This window comes from Loxodonta africana, chromosome 24, assembly GCF_030014295.1.
Source record: "Loxodonta africana isolate mLoxAfr1 chromosome 24, mLoxAfr1.hap2, whole genome shotgun sequence".
Lineage (NCBI taxonomy): Eukaryota > Metazoa > Chordata > Mammalia > Proboscidea > Elephantidae > Loxodonta > Loxodonta africana.
Window position 1 is genome coordinate 31,390,102 of NC_087365.1, and position 21,811 is coordinate 31,411,912.

At 42.7% G+C, this 21,811-nt stretch overlaps 1 protein-coding gene across 6 annotated transcripts in view; it reads left to right on the forward strand.

The window, feature by feature from the left end:
- The window catches only part of HCK (HCK proto-oncogene, Src family tyrosine kinase), a 52,312-nt gene extending 35,012 nt beyond the window's left edge, over positions 1-17,300 (forward strand). For 2 of the 6 annotated variants that reach the window (XM_064275945.1, XM_064275942.1), the window contains 3 exons: positions 11,909-12,119; positions 13,444-13,575; positions 16,794-17,300. In XM_064275945.1, coding sequence (XP_064132015.1) covers positions 11,909-12,119; positions 13,444-13,575; positions 16,794-16,996 — 546 coding nt within the window. In that variant the 3' untranslated portion in view covers positions 16,997-17,300. Of the gene's footprint in view, positions 1-11,908; positions 12,120-12,997; positions 13,576-16,793 lie in introns of those variants that run through there. The other 4 variants (XM_064275944.1, XM_010591600.3, XM_064275943.1 and 1 more) reach the window with 4 other exon arrangements.
- The last annotated feature ends 4,511 nt before the right edge of the window (positions 17,301-21,811 follow it).

Below are 21,811 nucleotides of genomic sequence, written 5' to 3' on the forward strand. Positions count from 1 at the left end.
TTTGGTTTTCTTCATCCTCCTTTGCTCAGACATGCTGGGACCGATAGACATATCTTAGATGTCCACTCACAAGCTTTTAAGACCTCAGACACTACTCACCAAAGTAGGATATAGAACATTTTCTTTATGAACTATGTTATGCCAATTGACCTAGATGTCCCACAAGACCATGGGCCCCAACCTTCAGCCCCAGTAGCTCAGTCCCTCAAGGTGTTTGGAAGTATCTAGGAAGTTTCTATAACTTTCCCTTGGTCAAGTTGTGCAGACTTTCCCTATATCGTGTGCTGTCTTTCCCTTTACCAAAGTTAACACTCGTCTACTATCTAGTTAGTGATTTCCCCTCCCTTGTAACCATCAAAGCTTGTTTTGTGTGTGTGTGTGTGTAAACCTTTCTTGGTTTTTATAATAGTGGTTTCATACAATATTTGTCCTTTTGTGATTGATTTATTTCACTCAGCAAAATGCCCTCCAGATTCATGCTTGCTGTGAGATGTTTCATGGATTCATCATTGCGTAGTATCCCGTTGTGTGTATGTACCATAATTTGTTTATCCGTTCATCTGTTGATGGGCACCTAGGCTGTTTCCATCTTTTTGCTATTGTGAATAATGCTGCAATGAACATGGGTGTGCTTATGTCTATTCATGTGATGGGTCTTATTTCTCCAGGTTATATTCCTTGGAGTGGAATTGCTGGATCATATGTTATTTCCATTTCTAGCTTTTTTTTTTTTCTTTAATTTTTACTGTGCTTTAAGTGAAAGTTTACAAATCAAATCAGCCTCTCATACAAAAATTTATATACATCTTGCTATATACTCCTAGTTGCTCTCCGACTGAGACAGCACACTCCTTTCTACTCTCTGTTTTCATTTCTACTCAGCCAGCTTCTGACCCCCTCTGCTCTCTCATCTCTCCCCCAGACAGGAGCTGCCCACATAGTCTCATGTGTCTACTTGATCCAAGAAGCTCACTCCTCACCAGTATCATTTTCTATCCCATAGTCCAGTCCATTCCCTGTCTGAAGAGTTGGCTTTGGGAATGGTTCCTGTCTTGGGCTAACAGAAGGCCTGGGAACCATGACCTCCGGGGTCCTTCTATTCTCAGGCCATTAAGTCTGGTCTTTTTACAAGAATTTGAGGCCTGCATTCCATTTCTAGCTTTTTAAGGAGGCCCCATATCGTTTTCCATAGTAGTTGTACCATTTTACATTCTCACCAGCAGTGCATAAGTGTTCCAATCTCCCCACAACCTCTCCAACATTTGTTATTTTCTGCTTTTTTTTTTTTTTTAATTAGTGCCAGTAATGTTGGGGTGAGACGGTTTCTCATTGTAGTTTTGATTTGCATTTCTTTAATGGCTAGTGATCCAGAGCATTTCCTCATGTGTCTGTTAGTCACCTGAATGTCTTCTTTGGTGAAATGTCTGTTCATATCTTTTGCCCATTTTTTTAATTGGCTTATTTGTTTTTTTGTTGTTGAGGTGTTGAAGTATTCTATAGATTTTAGAGATTAGACCCTTGTCAGATATGTCTCAGCCAAAAATTTTTTCCCAGTCTGTAGGTTCTCTTTTTACTCTTTTGGCAAAGTCTTTCGATGAGCTTAAGTGTTTAATTTTTAGGCGCTCCCAGTTATCTAGTTTATCTCCTATTGTTTGTGCATTGTTAGTTATGGTTTGTATTCTCTTTATACCATGTATTAGGGCCCCTGGTATTGTCCCCAGAGCCCTGGTGGCATAGTGGTTAAGAGCTTAGCTGCTAACCTAAAGGTTGGCAATTTGAATCTGTCAGCCTCTCCTTGGAAACCCTATGAGGCAGTTCTACTCTGTCCCATAGGGTCGCTGTGAGTCAGAATTGGCTGGACAGCAACAGAGTTCGGTTTGGTTTGGGTAGTGTTGTCCTTATTTTTAATTCCATGATCTTTATCATTTTAGGCTTTTATATATATATATATTTTTATGTAGATTTTTATTGAATTTTTACAACAGTTCTGTAATGTAAATCAAGCTTTACTAATGCCATAGTTTACATGAGAATTGGGGAGGTAAAATTACTGGACCAAGCTCACTGAGCAAGGGGTGTAGAATTAGGACTAGATCCCAGGTCTCTTACCTCTTAGTCTGTGTATTTCTTTCCCCTTCCCCCCACTTTCTTTTTTTTTTTTTTTTAATTTTTATTGTGCTTTAAGTGAAAATTTACAAACCAAGTCAGTCTGTCGTACAAAAACTTATATACACTTTGCTATATACTCCTAGTTGCTCTCCCTCTAATGAGACAGCACATTCCTTCCGTCCCCTCTCTATTTTTGTGTCCATTTGGCCAGCTTCTGCCCCCCTCCACTCTCTCATCTCTTCTCCAGACAGGAGCTGCCCACATAGCCTTATGTGTCTACTTGATCCAAGGAGCTCACTCTTTGCCAATATAATTTTTTATCCCATAGTCCAGTCTAATCCCTGTCTGAAGAGTTGGCTTTGGGAATGGTTCCTGTCTTGGGCTAACAGGAGATCTGGAATGATGACATCTGGGGTTCTTCTAGTCTCAGTTGGACCATTAAGTCTGGTCTTTTTACAAGAATTTGGGGTCTGTATCCCACTGCTCTCCTGCTCCCCCAGGGGTTATCTGTTGTGTTCCCTGTAAGGGCAGTCATCAGTTGTAGCCAGGTAGCATCTAGTTCTTCTGGTCTCAGGCTGATGTAGTCTCTGGTTTATGTGGCCCCTTCTGTCTCTTGGACTCATAAGTACCTTGTGTCCTTGGTGTTCTTCATTCTCCTTTCATCCAGGTGGGTTGAGACCAATTGATGCATCTTAGAGGGCCACTTGCTAGCGTTTAAGACCCCAGATGCCACTCTCCAAAGTGGGATGCAGAATGTTTTCTTCATAGATTTTACTGTGCCAATTGACTTAGATGTCCCCTGAAGCCATGGTCCCCAAACCCCTGCCCCTACTACGCTGGCCTTCAAAGCATTCAGTTTATTCAGGAAACTTCTTTGCTTTTGCTTTAGTCCAGTTGTGCTGACCTCTCTTGTATTATGTGTTGTCTTTCCCTTCACCTAAAATAGTTCTTATCTACTATCTAATTAATGAAAACTCCTGTCCCTCCCTCCCTTCCCATTCTCATAACCATCAAAGAATATTTTCTTCTCTGTTTAAACTTTTTTTGGAGTTCTTATAATAGTGGTCTCATACAATATTTGTCCTTTTGCATCTGACTAATTTCACTCAACATAATGCCTTCCAGATTCCTCCATGATGAAATGTTTCACGGATTCATCATTGTTCTTTAACGATGCATAGTATTCCATTGTGTGAATATACCATAATTTATCCATTCATCCATTGATGGGCACCTTGGTTGCTCATCTTTTTACTATCGTAAACAGTGCTGCAATAAACATGGGTGTGCATGTATCTGTTCGTGTAAAGGCTTTTATTTCTCTAGGATATATTCCAAGGAGTGGGATTGCTGGATCGTATGGTAGTTCTATTTCAAGCTTTTTAAGGAAGCGCCGAATCGATTTCCAAAGTGGTTGTACCATTTTACATTCCCACCAGCAGTGCATAAGTGTTCCAATCTCTCCACAACCTCTCCAGCATTTATTATTTTGTGTTTTTTGCATTAATGCCAGCCTTGTTGGTGTGAGATGGAATCTCATTGTACTTTCAATTTGCATTTTTCTAATGGCTAATGATCGTGAGCATTTCCTCATGTATCTGTGAGCCACCTGAATGTCTTCTTTAGTAAAGTACCTGTTCATATCCTTTGCCCATTTTTTAATCAGGTTATTTGTCTTTCTGTAGTTGAGTTTTTGCAGTATCATGTAGATTTTAGAGATCAGATGCTGATCAGAAATGTCATAGCTAAAAACTTTTTCCTAGCCTGTAGGTAATCTTTTTACTCTTTTGGTGAAGTCTTTGGATGAACCTAGGTGTTTGATTTTTAGGAGCTCCCAGTTATCTAGTTTTTCTTCTGTATCGTTAGTAAAGTTTTGTATACTGTTTATGCCATGTATTAGGGCTCCTAGCATTGTCCCTATTTTTTCTTCCATGATCTTTATCGTTTTAGATTTTATATTTAGGTCTTTGATCCATTTTGAGTTCATTTTTGTGCATGGTTTGAGGTTATGGGTCTTGTTTCGATTTTTTGCAGATGGATATCCAGTTATACCAGCACCATTTGTTAAAGAGATGGTCTTTTCCCCGTTTAACTGACTTTGGGCCTTTGTCAAATATCAGCTGCTCATATGTGGATGGATTTACATCTGAATTCTCAGTTCTGTTCTATTGGTCTATGTATCTGTTGTTGTACCAGTACCAGGCTGTTTTGACTACTGTGGCAGTATAATAGATTCTAAAATCAGGTAGAGTGAGGCCTCCCACTTTGTTCTTCTCTCTCAATAATGCCTTATCTGGGGCCTCTTTCCCTTCCATATGAAGTTGGTGATTCGTTTCTCCATCTCATTAAAAAATGTTGTTGGAATTTAGATCAGAATTGTGTTGTATCTATAGATGGCTTTTGGTAGAATTGACATTTTTACATTAAGTCTTCCTATCCATAAGCAAGGTATGTTTTTCCAGTTATGCAGATCTCTTTTGGTTTCTTGCAGTAGTGTCTTGTAGTTTTCTTTGTATAGGTCTTTTATGTCTCTGGTAAGATTTATTCCTAAGTATTTTATCTTCTTGGGGGCTATTATAAATGGTATTTACTTGGTGATTTCCTCTTCAATGTTCTTTTTGTTAGTGTAGAGGAATCCAACTGATTTTTCTATGTTTATCTTATATCCCAATAATCTACTGAACTCTTGTATTAGTTTCAGTAGTTTTCTTGAGGATTCTTTATTCTGTGTATAAGATCATGTCATCTGCAAATATAGATACTTTTACTTCTTCCTTACCAGTCTGGATGCCCTTTATTTCTTCATCTAGCCTAATTGTTCTGGCTAGGACCTCCAGCACAATGTTGAATAAGAGTGGTGATAAAGGGCATCCTTGTCTGGTTCCTGATTTCAAGGGGAATGCTTTCAGACACTCTCCATTTAGGATGAGGTTGGCTGTTGGCTTTGTATAAATGCGCTTTTGAATTTTCCTTCTATTCCTATTTTGCTTAGAGTTTTTATCATGAATGGGTGTTGAATTTTGTCAAAGCCCTTTTCTGCATCAATTGATAACATCATGTGGTTCTTGTCTTTTGTTTTATTTATATGATGGATTATGTTAATTGTTTTTCTAATGTTGAACCATCCCTGATTACCTAGTATGAATCCCACTTGGTCATGGTGAATTATTTTTTTGATATGTTGTTGAATTCTATTGGCTAGAATTTTGTTGAGGATTTTTACATTTAGGTTCATGAGGGGTATAGGTCCGTAATTTTCTTTTTTTTGTGGTGTCTTTACCTGGTTTTGGTATCAAGGATATGCTGGCTTCATAGAATGAGTTTGGGAGTATTCCATCCTTTTCTATGCTCTGAAATACCTTTAGTAGTAGTGGTGTTAACACTTCTCTAAAAGTTTGGTAGAACTTTGCTGTGAAGCTGTTCAGGCCAGGGCTTTTTTTGTTGGGAGTTTTTTAATTACCTTTTCGATCTCTTCTTTTCTTGTGGGTTTATTTAGTTGTTCTACCTCTTTTTGTGTTAGTTTAGGTAGGTGCTGTGTTTGTAGAAATTCATCCTGTTCTTCTAGGTTTTCAAATGTGTTAGAGTACAATTTTTCATAGTAATCTGATATGTTTCTTTTAATTTCAGTTGGGTCTGTTGTAATATTGCCCATCTCATTTCTTATTCAGGTTATTTGCTTTGTCTGCTGTTTTTCTTTTGTCAGTTTAGCCAACGGTTTATCAATTTTGTTAATTTTTTCAAAGAACCACCTTTTGGTCTTGTTTACTCTTTTAATTCTTTTTCTGTTCTCTATTTCTTTTAATCCTGCTCTAATTTTTATTATTTGCTTTCTTCTGGTGCCTGAGGGTTTCTTTTGTTGTTCTCTTTCTATTTGTTCAAGTTGTAGGGATAATTCTTTGATTTTGGCCCTTTCTTCTTTTTGTATGTGTGCATTTATTGATTTAAATTGACCTATGAGCACTGCTTTCGCTGTGTCCCAAAGGTTCTGATAGGAAGTGTTTTCGTTCTCATTGCATTCTATGAGTTTCTTTATTCCATCCTTGATGTCTTCTATAACCCAGTCATTTTTGAGCAGAGTATTGTTCAGTTTCCAAGTATTTGATTTCTTTTCCCTCCTTTTTCTGTTATTGATTTCTACTTTTATGGCCTCACGGTCAGAGAAGGTGCTCCATAATATTTCAATGTTTTGGATTCTGCTAAGGCTTGCTTTATGACCTAATATGGGGTCTATTCTAGAGAATGTTCCATGTGCGTTAGAAAAGAAAGTATACTTGGCTGCTGTTGGGTGGAGTGTTCTGTATATGTCTATGAGGTCGTGTTGGTTGATTGTGGCATTTAGATCTTCCGTGTCTTTATTGAGCTTCTTTCCGGATGTTCTGTCCTTCACCAAAAGTGGTGTGTTGAAGTCTCCTACTATAATTGTGGCGCTGCCTATCTCACTTTTCAATGCTGTTAGTTTGTTTTATGTATCTTGTAGCCCTGTCATTAGGTGCATAAATATTTAATATGGTTATATCCTCCTGTTATATTGTCCCTTAATCATTATGTAGTGTCCTTCCTTATCCTTTGTGGTGGATTTAACTTTAAAGTCTATTTTGTCAGAAATTAATATTGCCACTCCTGCTCTTTTTTGATTGTTGTTTGCTTGATATATTCTTTTCCATCCTTTGAGTTTTAGTTTGTTTGTGTCTCTAAGTCTAAGGTGTGTATCTTGTAGACAGCATGTAGATGAATTGTTTTTTATTCATTCTGCCACTCTCTGTCTTTATTGGTACATTTAGTCCATTTACATTCAGCATAATTATGTATAGGTATGAGTTTAGTGCTGTCATTTTGATGTCTTTTTTTATGTGTTGTTGACAGTTTCTTCTTCCCACTTAATTTTTTGTACTGAGTAGCTTTTCTTTATATATTGTCTTTTCCTCTTATTCATTGTAGTTGATTTTGTTTCTGCCAAGTCTCTATTTTTTTCTTGTATTTTATTTTGACGAGTAAGATTGTTAGTATCCTTTGTGGTTGCCTTGATATTTACCCCTATTTTTCTAAGTTTTAACTTAACTTTTATTTCTTTATATTGCCTTGTCTTCCTCTCCATATGAAAGATCTAAGACTACATCTCTTAGTCTCCCTTTATTGTTTTAATGTTGTCTTCTTTTACGTAATGACATCTCTGTTTCCCTGTTTTGAGTGTTTTTTAATCTTGGTTTATTTTTGTGGTTTCCCTGTATGGTTTAACATCACATTGCTCTGTCCAGTGTTCTACTCTTGGGTTGATATTTGATATTATTGATTTTCTAACCAGAGAACTCCCTTTAGTATTTCTTGTAGTTTTGATTTGGTTTTTACAAATTCCCTAAACTTCTGTTTATCTGGAAATGTCCTAATTTCACCTTCATATTTGAGAGACAGTTTTCCTAGATATATGATTCTTGGCTGGCAATTTTTTTCCTTCAGTGCTTTATATAAGTTATTCCACTGCCTTTTTGCCTGCATGGTTTCTGCTGAGTAGTCAAAGCTTATTCTTATTGACTCTCCTCTGTAGGTGACTTTTCATTTATCCCTAGCTACTCTTAAATTTCTCTCTTTGTCTTTGGTTTTGGCAAGTTTGATTATAGTATGTCTTGGTGACTTTCTTTCCAGATCTACCTTATGTGGAGTTCAGCGAGCATCTTGCATAGATATCTTTTCATTTTTTACAATATCAGGGAAGTTTTCTGCCAACAAATCTTCAACAATTCTCTCTGTATTTTCTGTTATCTGTCCCTATTCTGGTACTCCAGTCACTCATAGGTTATTTCTCTTGATAGAGGCCCACATGATTCTTAGGGTTTCTTCATTTTTTTTAAATTCTTTTATCTGATTTTTCTTCAAGTATATTGGTGGCAAGTGCTTTATCTTCAGTCTCACAAATTCTGCCTTCCACTTCCTCAATTCTGCTCCTCTGACTTTCTATTGAGTTGTCTAATTCTGTAATTTTATTGTTAATCTTTTGAATTTCTGATTGATGTCTATGGATTCTTGTAGCTTGTTAAATTTTTCCTTATGTTCTTGAATAACCTTTTTAATTTCTTCAACTGCCTTATCTTTGTGTTCCTTGGCTTGTTCTGTGTATTGCCTGATCTCCTTCTTGATCTCTTTCCTGATGTCTTGAAGAGTTCTGTCTATTAATCTTTTGTATTCTGCATCCAGTAATTCCAGGAATGTACCTTCATCCAGAAGATCCTTTGATTCTTTGTTTTGAAAGCTTGTTGAACCAATCACGGTCTGCTTCTTTATGTGACTTGATGTTGACCGTTGTCTCCGAGCCATCTATAAGTTATTGTATTACTTTATTTTATGTTTTCTTACTATATCCTAGCTTCTTGCTTTTTTGTTTTATTTTGATATGCCCAAATAGGTTGCTTAAGTGAGCTAGCTTGATAATTTTAGCCTTTGAAGCTCTAACGTCCTGTCACCAGATGACTAGAGCCGTTACCAGCTATATGAGCCTAGGAGTCCATTCACTTTTCTTGAATGGATTCAGCTCAGGTGTCCATGTAGTTGGTCATCAAGTGTGTGGCACAGGCTCTGTCCTACAGTCTTAGAGGGGCAGGGGTGATTGGTGTAGGTACCAGTATCTGGTTGTAGCAGGGGGTCATGCTCTGAACAAAGAAGAGGCTGACGACCATCCCCCAAGTGTCTGTGAAGAAAGCACATCCCTGTTCTCTAGAGCACACTGGTGGGTGGGTTCTGCAGATGGTCCTTGGGCACCCAATGCTTTTGGTTGTAAGGGCTGGGAGGTACCAGTTATCCTTGGACCCCAGTCACGGATGGCTGGGTGACCTGAATGGAGCCACCAGTCCTTAGACCCCTGATGTGGGTAGGTGAAAAAAAAGGTGAAGACCCTGTTTAATAGGCAAAGCAGTGTCAAACGTCAAACACCCACCTCTCCACCGCACAGCTGAAACAGTCTGCCAACAAGGGCATGTCCTACTGAAATACGCCTACACAGGTCCATACAGGGGGGAAAGGTATTCAAAGTCCACGGACCATTTATGCTTGGACAGCAGCTGCATCTCTCCTGAGCTCCCCAGGTTGGTGGAGCTGACAAATTATCTTTTCCCCGAACTGTGAATTTATTCCTTCTCCAAGACCGGGAGAATGGCTCAGGTCATGCAAGAGGACCTATCTGAGGCTCAGGGAAATCGACAGCCACTGATGCTGGCCTCAGGGCGGGGGACATGGTAAAATATAAGCAAGTACTTTGCTTTTGCCGAGAGCGTTGTTCTCTGGTTCTGGAGGTGTGAGTAGGCTGTGTGGCTGGATGTTTGCCCCTGAGGAAACTGCAGCTGAACGCTACCACCAGCCCGCCGCAGCCACTCCCAGGAATGGTGCCTGAGGGTTCCCGGCAATGCAGGTCTGTCAACTACTTTCCACTTCTGAACTGTCTCTCCCTCCCCCTGCCACTCAGTCTGTTTCCTAACTTTGCCTTTGATGTTCAGGGCTTCTAGCTTGTTATAAATGTAATCTTTTCACTTGTTTTTTTGGGTCTTTGTTGTAAGGGTGTTCACCAGAAGCATCTGACTACTCTGTCCTCTTGGCCCCGCCCCTCATTTTAGGTTTTGTATTTAGGTCTTTGATCCATTTTGAGTTAGTTTTTGTGTATGGTGTGAGGTATGGGTCCAGTTTCTTTTTCTTTTTTTTACAGATGGACATCCAGTTTTGCCAGCCCCATTTGTTAAAAAGACTGTCTTTCCCCTACTTAGTAGACTTTGTTCCTTAGTCAAAGATTAGCTGATAATAGCTGGATGGATTTGCATCCAGGTTTTTGACTCTGTTCCATTGGTCCATGTGTTTGTCATACCAGTACAAGGCTATTTTGACTACCGTAGCTGTATAGTTGGTTCTGAGATCAGGTAGTGTGAGGCCTCTTACTTTGTTCTTTTTCTTCAGTAATGCTTTGTTTATCTGGGACCTCTTTCCTTTCCATATAACAACAACAATCTTTACGGGAGCAGATCACCAGGTCTTTTCTCCCACGGGGTGGTTGGTGGACTTGAACTGCCAAGCTTTCTGTTAGTAGCTGAGTACTTAACCATTGTGCCACCAGGGCTCCTTAATAACGATAGTACTTCCCCCAAGGCACAGAGTAAATGCTACAGAAGTGTTTGTTAAGTATCATCTTATAATACATGAATAAGCTAATACACTTGTCCTTATCCTAATAGCTGCTGATGATTGTTTGTCTAAGGACTCCTTATAAGTTGCCCGCACCACCCAGGCCAAGAGACCTTGTCTTGTTCCACACACTGTCCACCTACCCCAAACAAAATCAGCAAATCCCTTTCAAGTTTTTGTTGGAAAGCTTAAAGCTTAGGACCTGAGTTCCAATGGCCACGAGTGCCCCCTGCTGGCTATTCCTTGCAAGCGCACCATCCACTCCACTTGAGCCCGGACCCAGCTGGTGCCTTGATTGGTCTGTCTGGCCAGATGACAGCACCCTCTCCCGACACGTCACTCTGCCAAATAATCTCACCAGATTGCACCCCGTCACAGTCCTGTAGAGCACTGTAGTTCTGGTTCATTTAGAGGCAGCACAGAACTCTAGATTTGGATCCTGCAGACTGGTTGGATGCTAACATTCAGCATTTTCTTGGTGGTGTGACCTGGAATAAATGTTTCCTCTTCTGTAAAATAGGTATCGTGATAGCACTGACTCAAGGGGCTCATAGGCCAGTTTGTAAACTATGAATGGTGTTTTCTGGGTCTCTGAGAGTTGGCCTGAAACCTCTTTTGTCCAAACCCTTATAAGTGAAAATCTCTCCAAGGCACAATCCCAAGTCTCTCTCTCAAGTCTCCCAGGGCTCCATTGTGAATAAGCAGCCTCCGCACATTCTATTATTCCACCCGGCAGCCATGATGATCTTAAAATATACATCAGATCATGTCACATTACAAATCAAAGCCTTCTAATGTCCCCCCATTGTGCTCAGAATAAAACCCAACCTCCTCTCCTGGCCTGCAAGGCCCTGGGTGATTGATCCTGCCTCCTTCTCAACCTCAACTCTCCTCTCTCTCCCTATGGCATCCTCCACTCAGCCACTCTGGCCTCCTTGTTGGTCCATGAATGCCCAAGCTCATCCCCACCGCTGGGCCTTTGCACTTAATGTTCTCTCTGTCTGGTATGTTATTATGATTACTCTGATCTTTGCTAAAATTTTACCTCCTCCGAGTCTTTGATAACTCAGTCCAAAAAAGCCTGCTATAGTTCGTGTCCCATTACCCTGGTTTATTTTTTTTCTTTATGGTACCCAGCACCACCTGTAGTGGTTTCCTGGCTCACTGCTTCAACACCTGTTCGAGTAACATGTCTGACAGCCACAAGACACTCAGCAGCTATTTGTTGAATGAATTCATGAATTTTAACTACCCAGACTTGGAGATAAGAGATACAGCAAAGTATGACAAAGTGTGAGCCTAGGTTGTCTCTGGGAAGGTGGTTTGGGGATAAAAGCTCTTCATAGTATCCTGCTGTGTGTGTGTGCGTGATTATTTACTTCTTCCTCTTTCCAGTAAGTCCTGGGAAGTCCCATCACGTTTCCCTTGAAAACCATTTAAAACGCTGTCTGGAAGTCTTGGTACTACAGAGAAGCCCCAAACTGACCCAGGCCCTAAGGGTCTCCCGCATAACACATGACCTAGATGGGTAGATAAAGAAACACCAGCCCGGCCGAGGGCCCAAGTGACAGAAAAGGAGGAGGTGGTTCACATGCTTTCCAGTTTTCTCCCACTTGGGCACTCCTCTTCTGCTTTTGGGTAGGACTGGCCCCAGGCTGGGCCGAGCCTGAGGATATGGGTGTCTCTGTTTTGGGGGGAGATTGCAGAAGGCATGGCGTTCATCGAGCAGAGGAACTACATTCATCGAGACCTTCGAGCCGCCAATATCTTGGTCTCTGCATCCCTGGTGTGTAAGATTGCCGACTTCGGCCTGGCACGGGTTATTGAGGACAATGAGTACACGGCTCGCGAAGGTAAGGAGTGCTGCCAAATGGCCCGTGGAGCCCACTTGGAAGGGGGCTGTGAGTGTTGAGAGTTTATTGCCTGTGAAAGTGATCTGTAAAACGCAAAGATCTGTCCCAGGATTAGCTGTGTACCATTAAACTTGATGGAGTCCTTCTGGGTAGTGTCCTGGACTTAAGAATCTCACCCAGTGGCTTCGAGAGGGAGATTTCAGACTAGAGAGAGAACTACTCATCAGTTTTAGACTTAGTCAAAGCAAGTGCGTGTTGAAGTCAAGGATAAGAGAAACTTAATGCATAATAGTGAAAAACTGGGAAGAATCCAAATGTCCGTAAACAGTAGAATGGATATACCAACAGTGGTATACAATGCAGTAAGATGTAATACTATACAGCAGTGAAAAAGTACAAATGACTACTGCATGCAGCAGAACGAGCCGCTCTCACAAATATAATGTCAACATGAAAGAAATCAGACCAAAAAAAGAGCTGCATTCTATGTGGTTCCATTTATATGAAATTCAAAACAGGCAAAACATATACATGCATGTTCATAGCAGCATTATTCATATAAGTGTCCAAGAGGAAAAATCCTAAATGTCCATCCACTGATGAATGGGTAAAAAACATGTGCTATATCCATGCAGCGGGACCTTATTTAGCCATAAAAAGGAATGGAGTTCTGATACATGCCCCAACGCGGATGAATCTTGAAAACATTATGCTAAGTGAAAGAAGCTAGTCACAAAAGACCACGTATGACACATACGATTCCATTTATATGATATGTCCAGATTAAGTAAATCTATAGAGACAGAAAGGAGGCCTGGTGGTACAGTGGTTAAAGTGCTTGGCTGCTAACCAAAACATTGGTTGTTTGAACCCACCAGCCACTCCATGGGAGAAAGATGTGGCAGTCTGCTTCCGTAAAGATGACAGCCTTGGAAACCCTATGGGGCAGCTCTACTCTGTTCTATGGCACTGCTACGAGTCGGAATCAACTCCACTGCAATGAGGTTTTTATAGAGACAGAAAGTAGATTAGTGGTTGCCAGGGGCTGTAGGGGTCAGGGAGAAATGGAAGTGCCTTCTAATGGGTTTGAGGTTTCTTTTTGGAGTTATGAAAATGTTCTCTGCCCACTCCACCCCACTTTAGCCATCTGTCATCAGAATGGATGTTTCTTGGTTCCAGAGGGGTGCCAGACTGTGGAAAATCATAGTTCTTCAGAGGGCAGATTCTGGCAGCTGTTGCCACTGTCTTGTCCCCTCACCTAACAGAGATCCAGCCCCAACTGTTCCCCACAGTCCCCCTGACTCAGCTCCATCCAACCCCACAGGGGCCAAGTTCCCCATCAAGTGGACAGCTCCTGAAGCCATCAATTTTGGCTCCTTCACCATCAAGTCAGATGTCTGGTCCTTTGGTATCTTGCTGACAGAGATTGTCACCTACGGCCGGATCCCTTACCCAGGTAGGAAAGGAGGCACCAGCTTGGGGGTGATCCCAGGGCCCAGCCTGGGCTCCTTCCTCTTGTCAATATGTCCATCATCCAGGCTGAGTTCTTGAGCCTCACCCCCAACGTCCCATTGCCTTCCCAATCTCAGTTAAAGACAAAAATCTCATCCGCTCAATTGCTTAATTAAGCCTGAAACCTGGAGACTTCCTTGACCCTTCCCTCCTCCTCACCCCTTGCATCCAAGCACTCACAACGTTCTGGGTATATGACTCCAAAACATATCCCAAATCTGTCAACTCCCAACTTCACAGCATCCACCATGTCCAAGCCAACATCATCTCCGAGTCAGACTCCCTGCTTTCTCTCCTGTCTCCTATTTGTCTATTTACATGCAGCCAGAGGGATCTTTATAAACTCTGAATCACATCTTGTCTCTCTTCTACCTCTAACTCTTTAATCATCTTGCTTTATAATTAGGCCTGCAGGTCCTTTGTGATCTAACCCTACCCTCCCAACCTTTCCAGCTTCATCTTATGCTTTACCCCATCATCCAGTCATCTAAAGTACCATACATTCCCTGGTTATTCTCTCGTAATAGCCTAGAATGTTTCATTCATAGCATTTATCACAATTTATACCTATGTATTTATGGTATGTATTTGTTTAATATTTTTCCCATCAGACTTTGAGCTCCATGAGGCCAGAAATTATGCCTGTATTCCTCACTAGTGTATCCATAGTGCCTACCTCTGGCACATAGTGGGTGCTTAGTAACTATTTGTTGAATGGACTACTTTATTCTCACGCCTACAAGCAGTGCCCTACACTGAGTATATCATGGTGGGTATGTGAAGATGTACCCAACACGTAGAGTGACTGAGACTCAATAAATAATCTCCTCTGTCCCTTTTTTGGAGCCCTGGTGGCACAGTGGTTAAGAGCTCATCTGCTAACAAAAAGATCGACAGTTCAAATCCACCAGCCGCTCCTTGGAAACCCTATGGGGCAGTTCTACTCTGTCCTATAGGGTCGCTATGAGTCAGAATCAACTCGATGACGATGGGTTTTTTCTTTGGGGGGGTCCCTTTTTTAGTTGTGATGTCTCCTGGGGTATCTGTAGCCAGAGCACTACAGAGAGGGAGCAAGACCAATGTAACGAATGCTCGACTTTACAGTCCCAAATTTGAATCCTGTCCTTATCAATTATAGTGAAACCTGTGTGAGCCAGAACTCAGTGGGACTGCCTTATTTTTCTGGCTCTTGCAAGTTTTCCACCTTTGACAGGATGCAGTCTTACCACTTTTTTATGGCTCATTTTAGTGAAAAACATTTTAATTTTCCTTCTCAGACAGGTTTCTGCCTTACACAATTTCTGGCTTTTGCAGGTTTTATTGTATTCCATCTTGAGAAATTCACTTCACTTTTCATACTGCAGTATTTTCCCCTGTAAATAATGGAGGTAATTTTATCTACCTTGCAGAAATTTTTGTGAGGATTAGAAATAAAAGATGTAGACAATTGGTTCATTCAACAGTATTTACTGAATCCCTACTGTGTGTCAGGCACTGAGGTACCTGCTCGTGTTCATAAGGAGCTCGTGTTGCAGCACTGAGGGACACACACAGAACAAACACTCTCAGATGGAGATCACTGCTAAGAACAGAACACAAAGCAAGGGGGTGTAAGAGGGCATGACCCAGGACTCTACAGGCAGGGAGCCCTGCCTGAGTAGGTCATAGTTGAGCTGAAAGACAGCTGAGTGGTGATCTAGGGAAGGATACCAGGTAGAAGGCACTGCTAGCTCAGAGAACCTGTACTGTGTCTGAAGAATAGCAAGGAGGCCAGGTGGCTGGAGATAACAAATGAGAGCAGAATCGTAGGTGACAAGGTCAGCAGGGGCCAGATCATGCAGGTCCCATGCATGGTCATTGTTTAGCATGTGGAGGCTAGTCTAAATATACAGGAAGCCACTGGAGGGTTTTAGGCAGGGAAATGGCATCATCTGATACCTATTTTTAAATGATGCTCTAATTCAGCATAGAGAATAGATTGGGGGACGAGGATGGTGGTCCCATGAAATAGCAGCAGCAGCAGCCTAACTGAGCAGTGGTGGTGGCTTGGATATGGTGGTAGTGGTGGTAACATAGATAAATGGGTGAACTGATACATTTCAAAAGAAAGATTTGACTTGCTGATACGGAAGATGAGGGAAAGAGAAGAATTGAGGATGACTCTCCTGATTTTTATTGATTTTAACTGAGCAATTGGTGGGTGGTGGGTGGTGGTCTGGGGGTAGAAATTCAAGAGTTCTTTTGTGGCCATGTTACATTTGAGGTGACTTGTAAACATCCATGTAGAGATGTTCAAGGACATGCTTGGATATACGAGTTTGGAATTCAAGACTGATGGTATAAAATTGAGAATCATAGACATGTAAATGGTTGTTATTATGGATAACGAACATGAGCCCATGTTGAGTGAGGAAATGGGCTCACTCATAAGGGCATATTGAGCCTGGCCACCTAGTTTGTCTTGAGGGTACACCAGTAAAAACCGGGCAATGAGTTATGGAACTGTGTACCCACTAGAATCCATTAGTCTGCAAGTAAATAACAGATTAAGAACGAATGAAACAATAGGCAATTTATTATTCTCCATTGTAATAAGCCTGGCATAGGTGACTGGTTAGTTCAGCAGCTCAACAACTATCAGGGTTTGGAGTTAGTTTCTTGTGATTATCTTCCCCACATGGTCAGATGGTTGCTACAGCTCCATGTAGCACACCCTCTTGCAGTGTCCAAAGGAAGGAAGGAAGGGTATTTCCTCCAAAGCTTTTCTCTCTTTTTTTGGTGGCAAAATATACACAACAAAACATACACCAATTCAGCAATTGCTACAAGACACTGATCACATTCTTCAGGTTGTGCAACCGTTCTCTCTATCCTTTTCCAAATTATTCTAACGCCATTAATATAAACTTAATTCCAAAGCCTTTTTTAATCAGGGAGGAAAATATTTTCATGGAAACCCCTCAGCAGGCTTCCTCTCAGCTCCCATTGGCCAAAATTGGGTCCCCTGCCTTGTCGCACACCCATGCCCTAGCTGCAAAGGAGGCTGGGAAAATGAGTATTTGGCTTTTACAGTGGGAGGGGCTTAGCTCCCAAGATGAGATGGGGAGTAATGGTTGCTAGGGAAGCAACAGTGTCCACCTGTTCCCACACCCTCCTTCTCAGGGATGTCGAACCCTGAGGTGATCCGGGCACTGGAGCATGGATACCGGATGCCTCGACCAGAGCACTGTCCTGAGGAGCTCTACAACATCATGACACGCTGCTGGAAGAACCGCCCAGAGGAGAGGCCCACTTTTGAATATATCCAGAGTGTGCTGGATGACTTCTACACGGCCACCGAGAGCCAGTACCAACAGCAGCCGTGAGGGGGCAGGGCCAGAACAGGACCAGGGGCAGAGTGGTGACTGGGGGCGTGGCTCCAGCACAGTCTGCCGCTGCCCATTCACCCTTCCCACGCCCAAACACCCACTCCCTTTGAAGCCACAGTTTCTTCATCTGTCAAGTGGGTGAGTTGAACTGGACAATCTCTTTTTAACTCTAGAAATGCATAATCTGCGATTCCCAGGAGACCCTAAGCTGATATTGCTATTGCCGGGGACAGTTGGATGTCAGTCACAGCTATGGTTTGGAGGGGAAACGTCAAAAATAATAAAACAAGTATTTAAATAAAATATATGAATGCCAAAGTCTTTATCAACAGGCTTCCTTTCCTGTGATTCTAGTTCCCAAGTATCTATTTGCCTTCTTGCTGTGCGGCAAGTCAGAAGGGAGGACTGGCCCTCCCAGGGACCAGTAGTGAGAAGAGTGGGATCCCGTGTTGGAAGTTTTCTAACTACCCTAAAATAGTGTTAGCTATATTTATTTCCTATGACCGTTGTAACAAATTACCACAAATTTTGTGGCTTAAAGCTACACAAATCTATCATCTTACAGTTCTGGAAGTCCAAAATGGGTCAGCAGGGCTGCATTCCTTCTGGAGGCTTTAAGGGAGAACTAATATCCTTACTTTTTCCAGCTTCTGAAGGCTACCCACATTCCTTGACTTCTGGTCCCCTTGCATCACTCTGACCTCTGCTTCCATCATCACATTTCTTTCTCTAACTGACTCTCCTGCTTCCCTCTCGCAGTTATAGGGACCCCTGTGATTATATTGCGCCCACCCAGAAAAATCCAGGATAATCTTTTCATCTCAAGGTCCTTAACTTAATCACATCTGCAAAATTCCTTTTGCCATATTAGGTAACATAGTCACAGGATCTTGGGATTAGGACATGAACATCTTTGGGGTAGAGGCATTTGTCTGCCTACCACTGGCTCTGGAACACTGCATGGGGTTTTGTTTCCAAGGAACTAAGCCTGCCAGAATGCTGACAATGATTTCTTGTGAGCTGGGACCCAGACTCTCCTGCTAGGCCACATTGCTAGGTGAGCTGGTCAATATGGACAACCACGAAGCCTGAGGGCTGCTGACAGCACTGGCATGTCTGATGGCCACGTGGCCATCATAGTTGTTCTGATGGAATCTATCTCAGCCTAGGTCCTCCAGAGGAATAAAGCCAGTGAAGCGTATATATATAAAAATATAGAGAGAGAGATTTAAATAAAAGCAGCAGTCAGGAAACCAAACGATGTATTGCATTGGGCGAATCTGCTGCAAAAGACCTCTTTAAAGTGTTCAAAAGCAGTCACTTTGAGGACTAAGGTGCACCTCACTCCAGCCATGGTATTTTCGATTACCTCATATACATGCAAAAGATGGACAATAAATAAGGAAGACTGCAGAAGAACTGATGCCTTTGAATTATAGGGTTGACAAAAAATATTGAATATACCACGGACTGCCAGAAGAATGAAAAAAGCTGTCTTGGAAGAAGTACAGCCAGAATGCTCCTTGGAAGTGAGGATGGCGAGACTTCATTTCACATACCTTGGACGTGTTATCAGGAGGGACCAGTCCCTGGAGAAGGACATCATACTTGGTAAAGTAGACCCATTCCAAAAAACCCATTGCCGTCAAGTTGATTTCGACTCATTGCGACCCTATAGGACAGAGTAGAACTGCCCCATCGAGTTTCCAAGGAGCACCTGGTGGATTTGAACTGCCGACCTTTTGGTTAGCAATGTAGCACTTAACCACTACACCACCAGGGTTTCCTGGTAAAGTAGAGGGTCAGCAAAAAGGAAGAAGACCCTCAACAAGATGGATTGACACAGTGGCTGCAACAATGGGCTTAAACATAGCAACGATTGTAAGGATGGCATGGGACCGGGCAGGGTTTCATTCAGTTGTATATAGTAGGGTCACTACGAGTCAAAATCAGCTCAACGGCACCTATCAACGACAACAGAGAGATTTACCTCAAGGAAATGGCTCACACAGTTGAGGAGGCAGGCGAGTCCCAAATCCATGGGTCGGGTAGCCAGCTGAAGACTTCTGCTGGCTCATGTGTTTGCAGGGGCTGACAAAACCAAAAAATCTGCAGGCCAGGTGGCAGGCTAGAGGCCTCTGCTGGCTCACAGGGTTTCTGGGACTGGCAAATCCAAAATCTGCAGGTCAGGCAGCAGACCAAAGATTTCTGCAGGCTTACACCCCAAGAACTGGAGGCCAGGCAGTGAGAAGAGTACAGGGTCCAGAGAGAAAGAGAGTTTTGCCAGAACATCCATTTATATACTGTAGGCAGGCCATACCCCAAGGAAACATCCCTTTCACCTGATTGGCTGATTGCAGCAGATCACATCATGAACGTGATTACATTATATTACATTATAGAAGAGTAATCAGTCCAATGTCTGCGAAACCACTGAGAATCATAGCCTAGCTGTCATGGGTTGAATTATGTCCCCCCAAAAATAAGTGTATCAATTTGGCTGGGCCATGATTTCCAGTATTGTGTGGTTGTCCTCCATTTTGTGATTGTAATTTTATGTTAAAGAGGATTAGAGTGGGATTGTAACACCCTCACCCAGGTGACATTCCTGATCCAACCTAAAGGAGTTTCCCTGGGGTGTGGCCTGCACCACCTTTTATCTCTCAAGAGATAAAAGAGAAAGGGAAGCAAGCAGAGAGTTGGGGACCTCACACCACCAAGAAAGTGCCAGGAGCAGAGTGCGTCCTTTGGACCCCAGGGTTCCTGCACAGTGAAGCTCCTAGTCCTGGAGGAAGATTGACGAGAAGGCCGACAGAGAGAGAAAGCCTTCCCCTGGAGCTGACAGCTTGGATTTAGACTTTTAGCCTGCTTTACTGTGAAGAAATAAATTTCTCTTTGTTAAAGCCATCCGCTTGTGGTATTTCTGTTATAGTAGTGCTAAATGACTGAGACAGAATTTGGTACCGACAGAGTAGGGTGCTGTTCTAACAGATACCTAAAATGTGGAAGCGGTTTTGAAACTGAATGGATAGAGGAGCAACAGTGACAGAGGGCCAGCAGCAGCAGAGAACTTGCAGCGGTAGAGAAGCAGCAGCAGCAGTCCTGCTACTGCAGCGTGAGATGGCACTGGAGCTGACCCATGGAGCGAGAGAGCCGACTGCCCGGGAGCAGGAGGCTACATGGCTGAGTAGGGTGCCTCCAGGCACTTTTTGGTAGCACTAGGTTTCTTGACCCACAGAGAAAGAGAGCGGCGTGCCGGTGAGCAAGACGCCTCGCCTCCTGGCAGAGTGGGGTGCCTCCAGGCACTTATCTGTGGAGCTACAGAGCTTTGGAACACTTGCTGCAGCAGGGCAGATGTGGGCGTGAGGCCCGAAGAGCTGAGAGGCCAAGAAACTAGGAAACAGAAGCTGAAGAGACTACACAAGAAGGCCAGCTGCCTGAGTCTCTAAAGGTGTGGCCACAACCTCTGGGGTTTCAAAGGGTGAAATCACCACTCAGATAGACTAGGAGAATGGTGCGCCTAAAGCCGAGGGAGCACCTAAAGCTGAGGGAGCGGAGTTGCCATCCCAGGGGGCCTGGAAGGTGGAGTTGAAGCCCTGGGCCGAGGGGCCTCCACTCAGAATCCAGAGAGTGTGGCCAATACCTAGAGTCTGGAGGGCAGGGCCATTGTGTAAATTGTCTCAGAGAACAAAGGATTATTTTCAGAGGTTTGAGGGCTAATGTAATGTGTTCTGCTGACTTGCTTGGTGCCTGTTATCCCTTCTTTTCTACCACTTTCTCCCATTTGCAATGGAAATACCTAGCTTGTGTCTGTTCTGCCGTTGTACCCTTGGAAGCAGATAACTTGTATTCTAGAGTTCACGGATGAAGAGGAATTTTTGAATTTTGGACTTGGAGTTAAGACTTTTGCTATGCTATGATGGGGTGAATTATGTTTTGCATGTTGCAAGGATGTAATTTTTGGGGGGACAAAGGGTAGAATGTCATGGATTGAATTATGTCCCCCCAAAAATATGTGTTTCAGTTTGGCTGGGCCATGATTCTCCGTATTGAGTGACTTTCCTACATGTTGTAAATCCTGCCTCTATGATGTCAGTGAGGGAGGATGGGTGGCAGTTATTTCAGTGACTCCAAGACTGGATTGTATCTTGAGGCAATCTCTTGAGATACAAAAGAAAGAAGTGAGCAGAGAGACGGGAACCTCATACCACCAAGAAAGCAGCATCAGGAGCAGAACGCATCCCTTGGACCTGGGGTCCCTGCGCCTGAGAAGCTCCTCAACCAGGGGAAGATTGATGAGAAGGCTGACGGAGAGAGAAAGCCTTCCTCTGGAGCAGACATCCTGAATTTGGACTTTTTAGCCTACTTTACTGTGAATAAATAAATTTCTCTTTGTCAAAGCCACCCACTTGTGGTATTTCTGTTTTAGCAGCACTGGATAACTAAAACTCTAACCAAGGTGACACATAGTATTAACCATTGCAGCATCTGTTACTGTTGAAATCCTGGGGTCTGGAGATGTGGCTGCTGAAAGCTACTTGGTACCCTGCATGGGAGGCTCTCATATGGGAGGGGAAGGAGACCTGGAAGAAAACACAGGGGACAAGGAGGTGGTGGGCACTTCCTGCTTGTTGCCTCAGCTGAAGATCCCTGGAAGTTAGCTTATGTCACAGAGGGTGTTACTAATTGCCAGTCTGACACAAAGGGTCCTTGTCTTTTCCCGAGTAAGAATACACGCAAAAGACAAACTTTATTTTCAGCAAGCTTTATCTTGCTTGAGTCAAGCAAAAGGAGTCAGCAGGGATCTAAGCC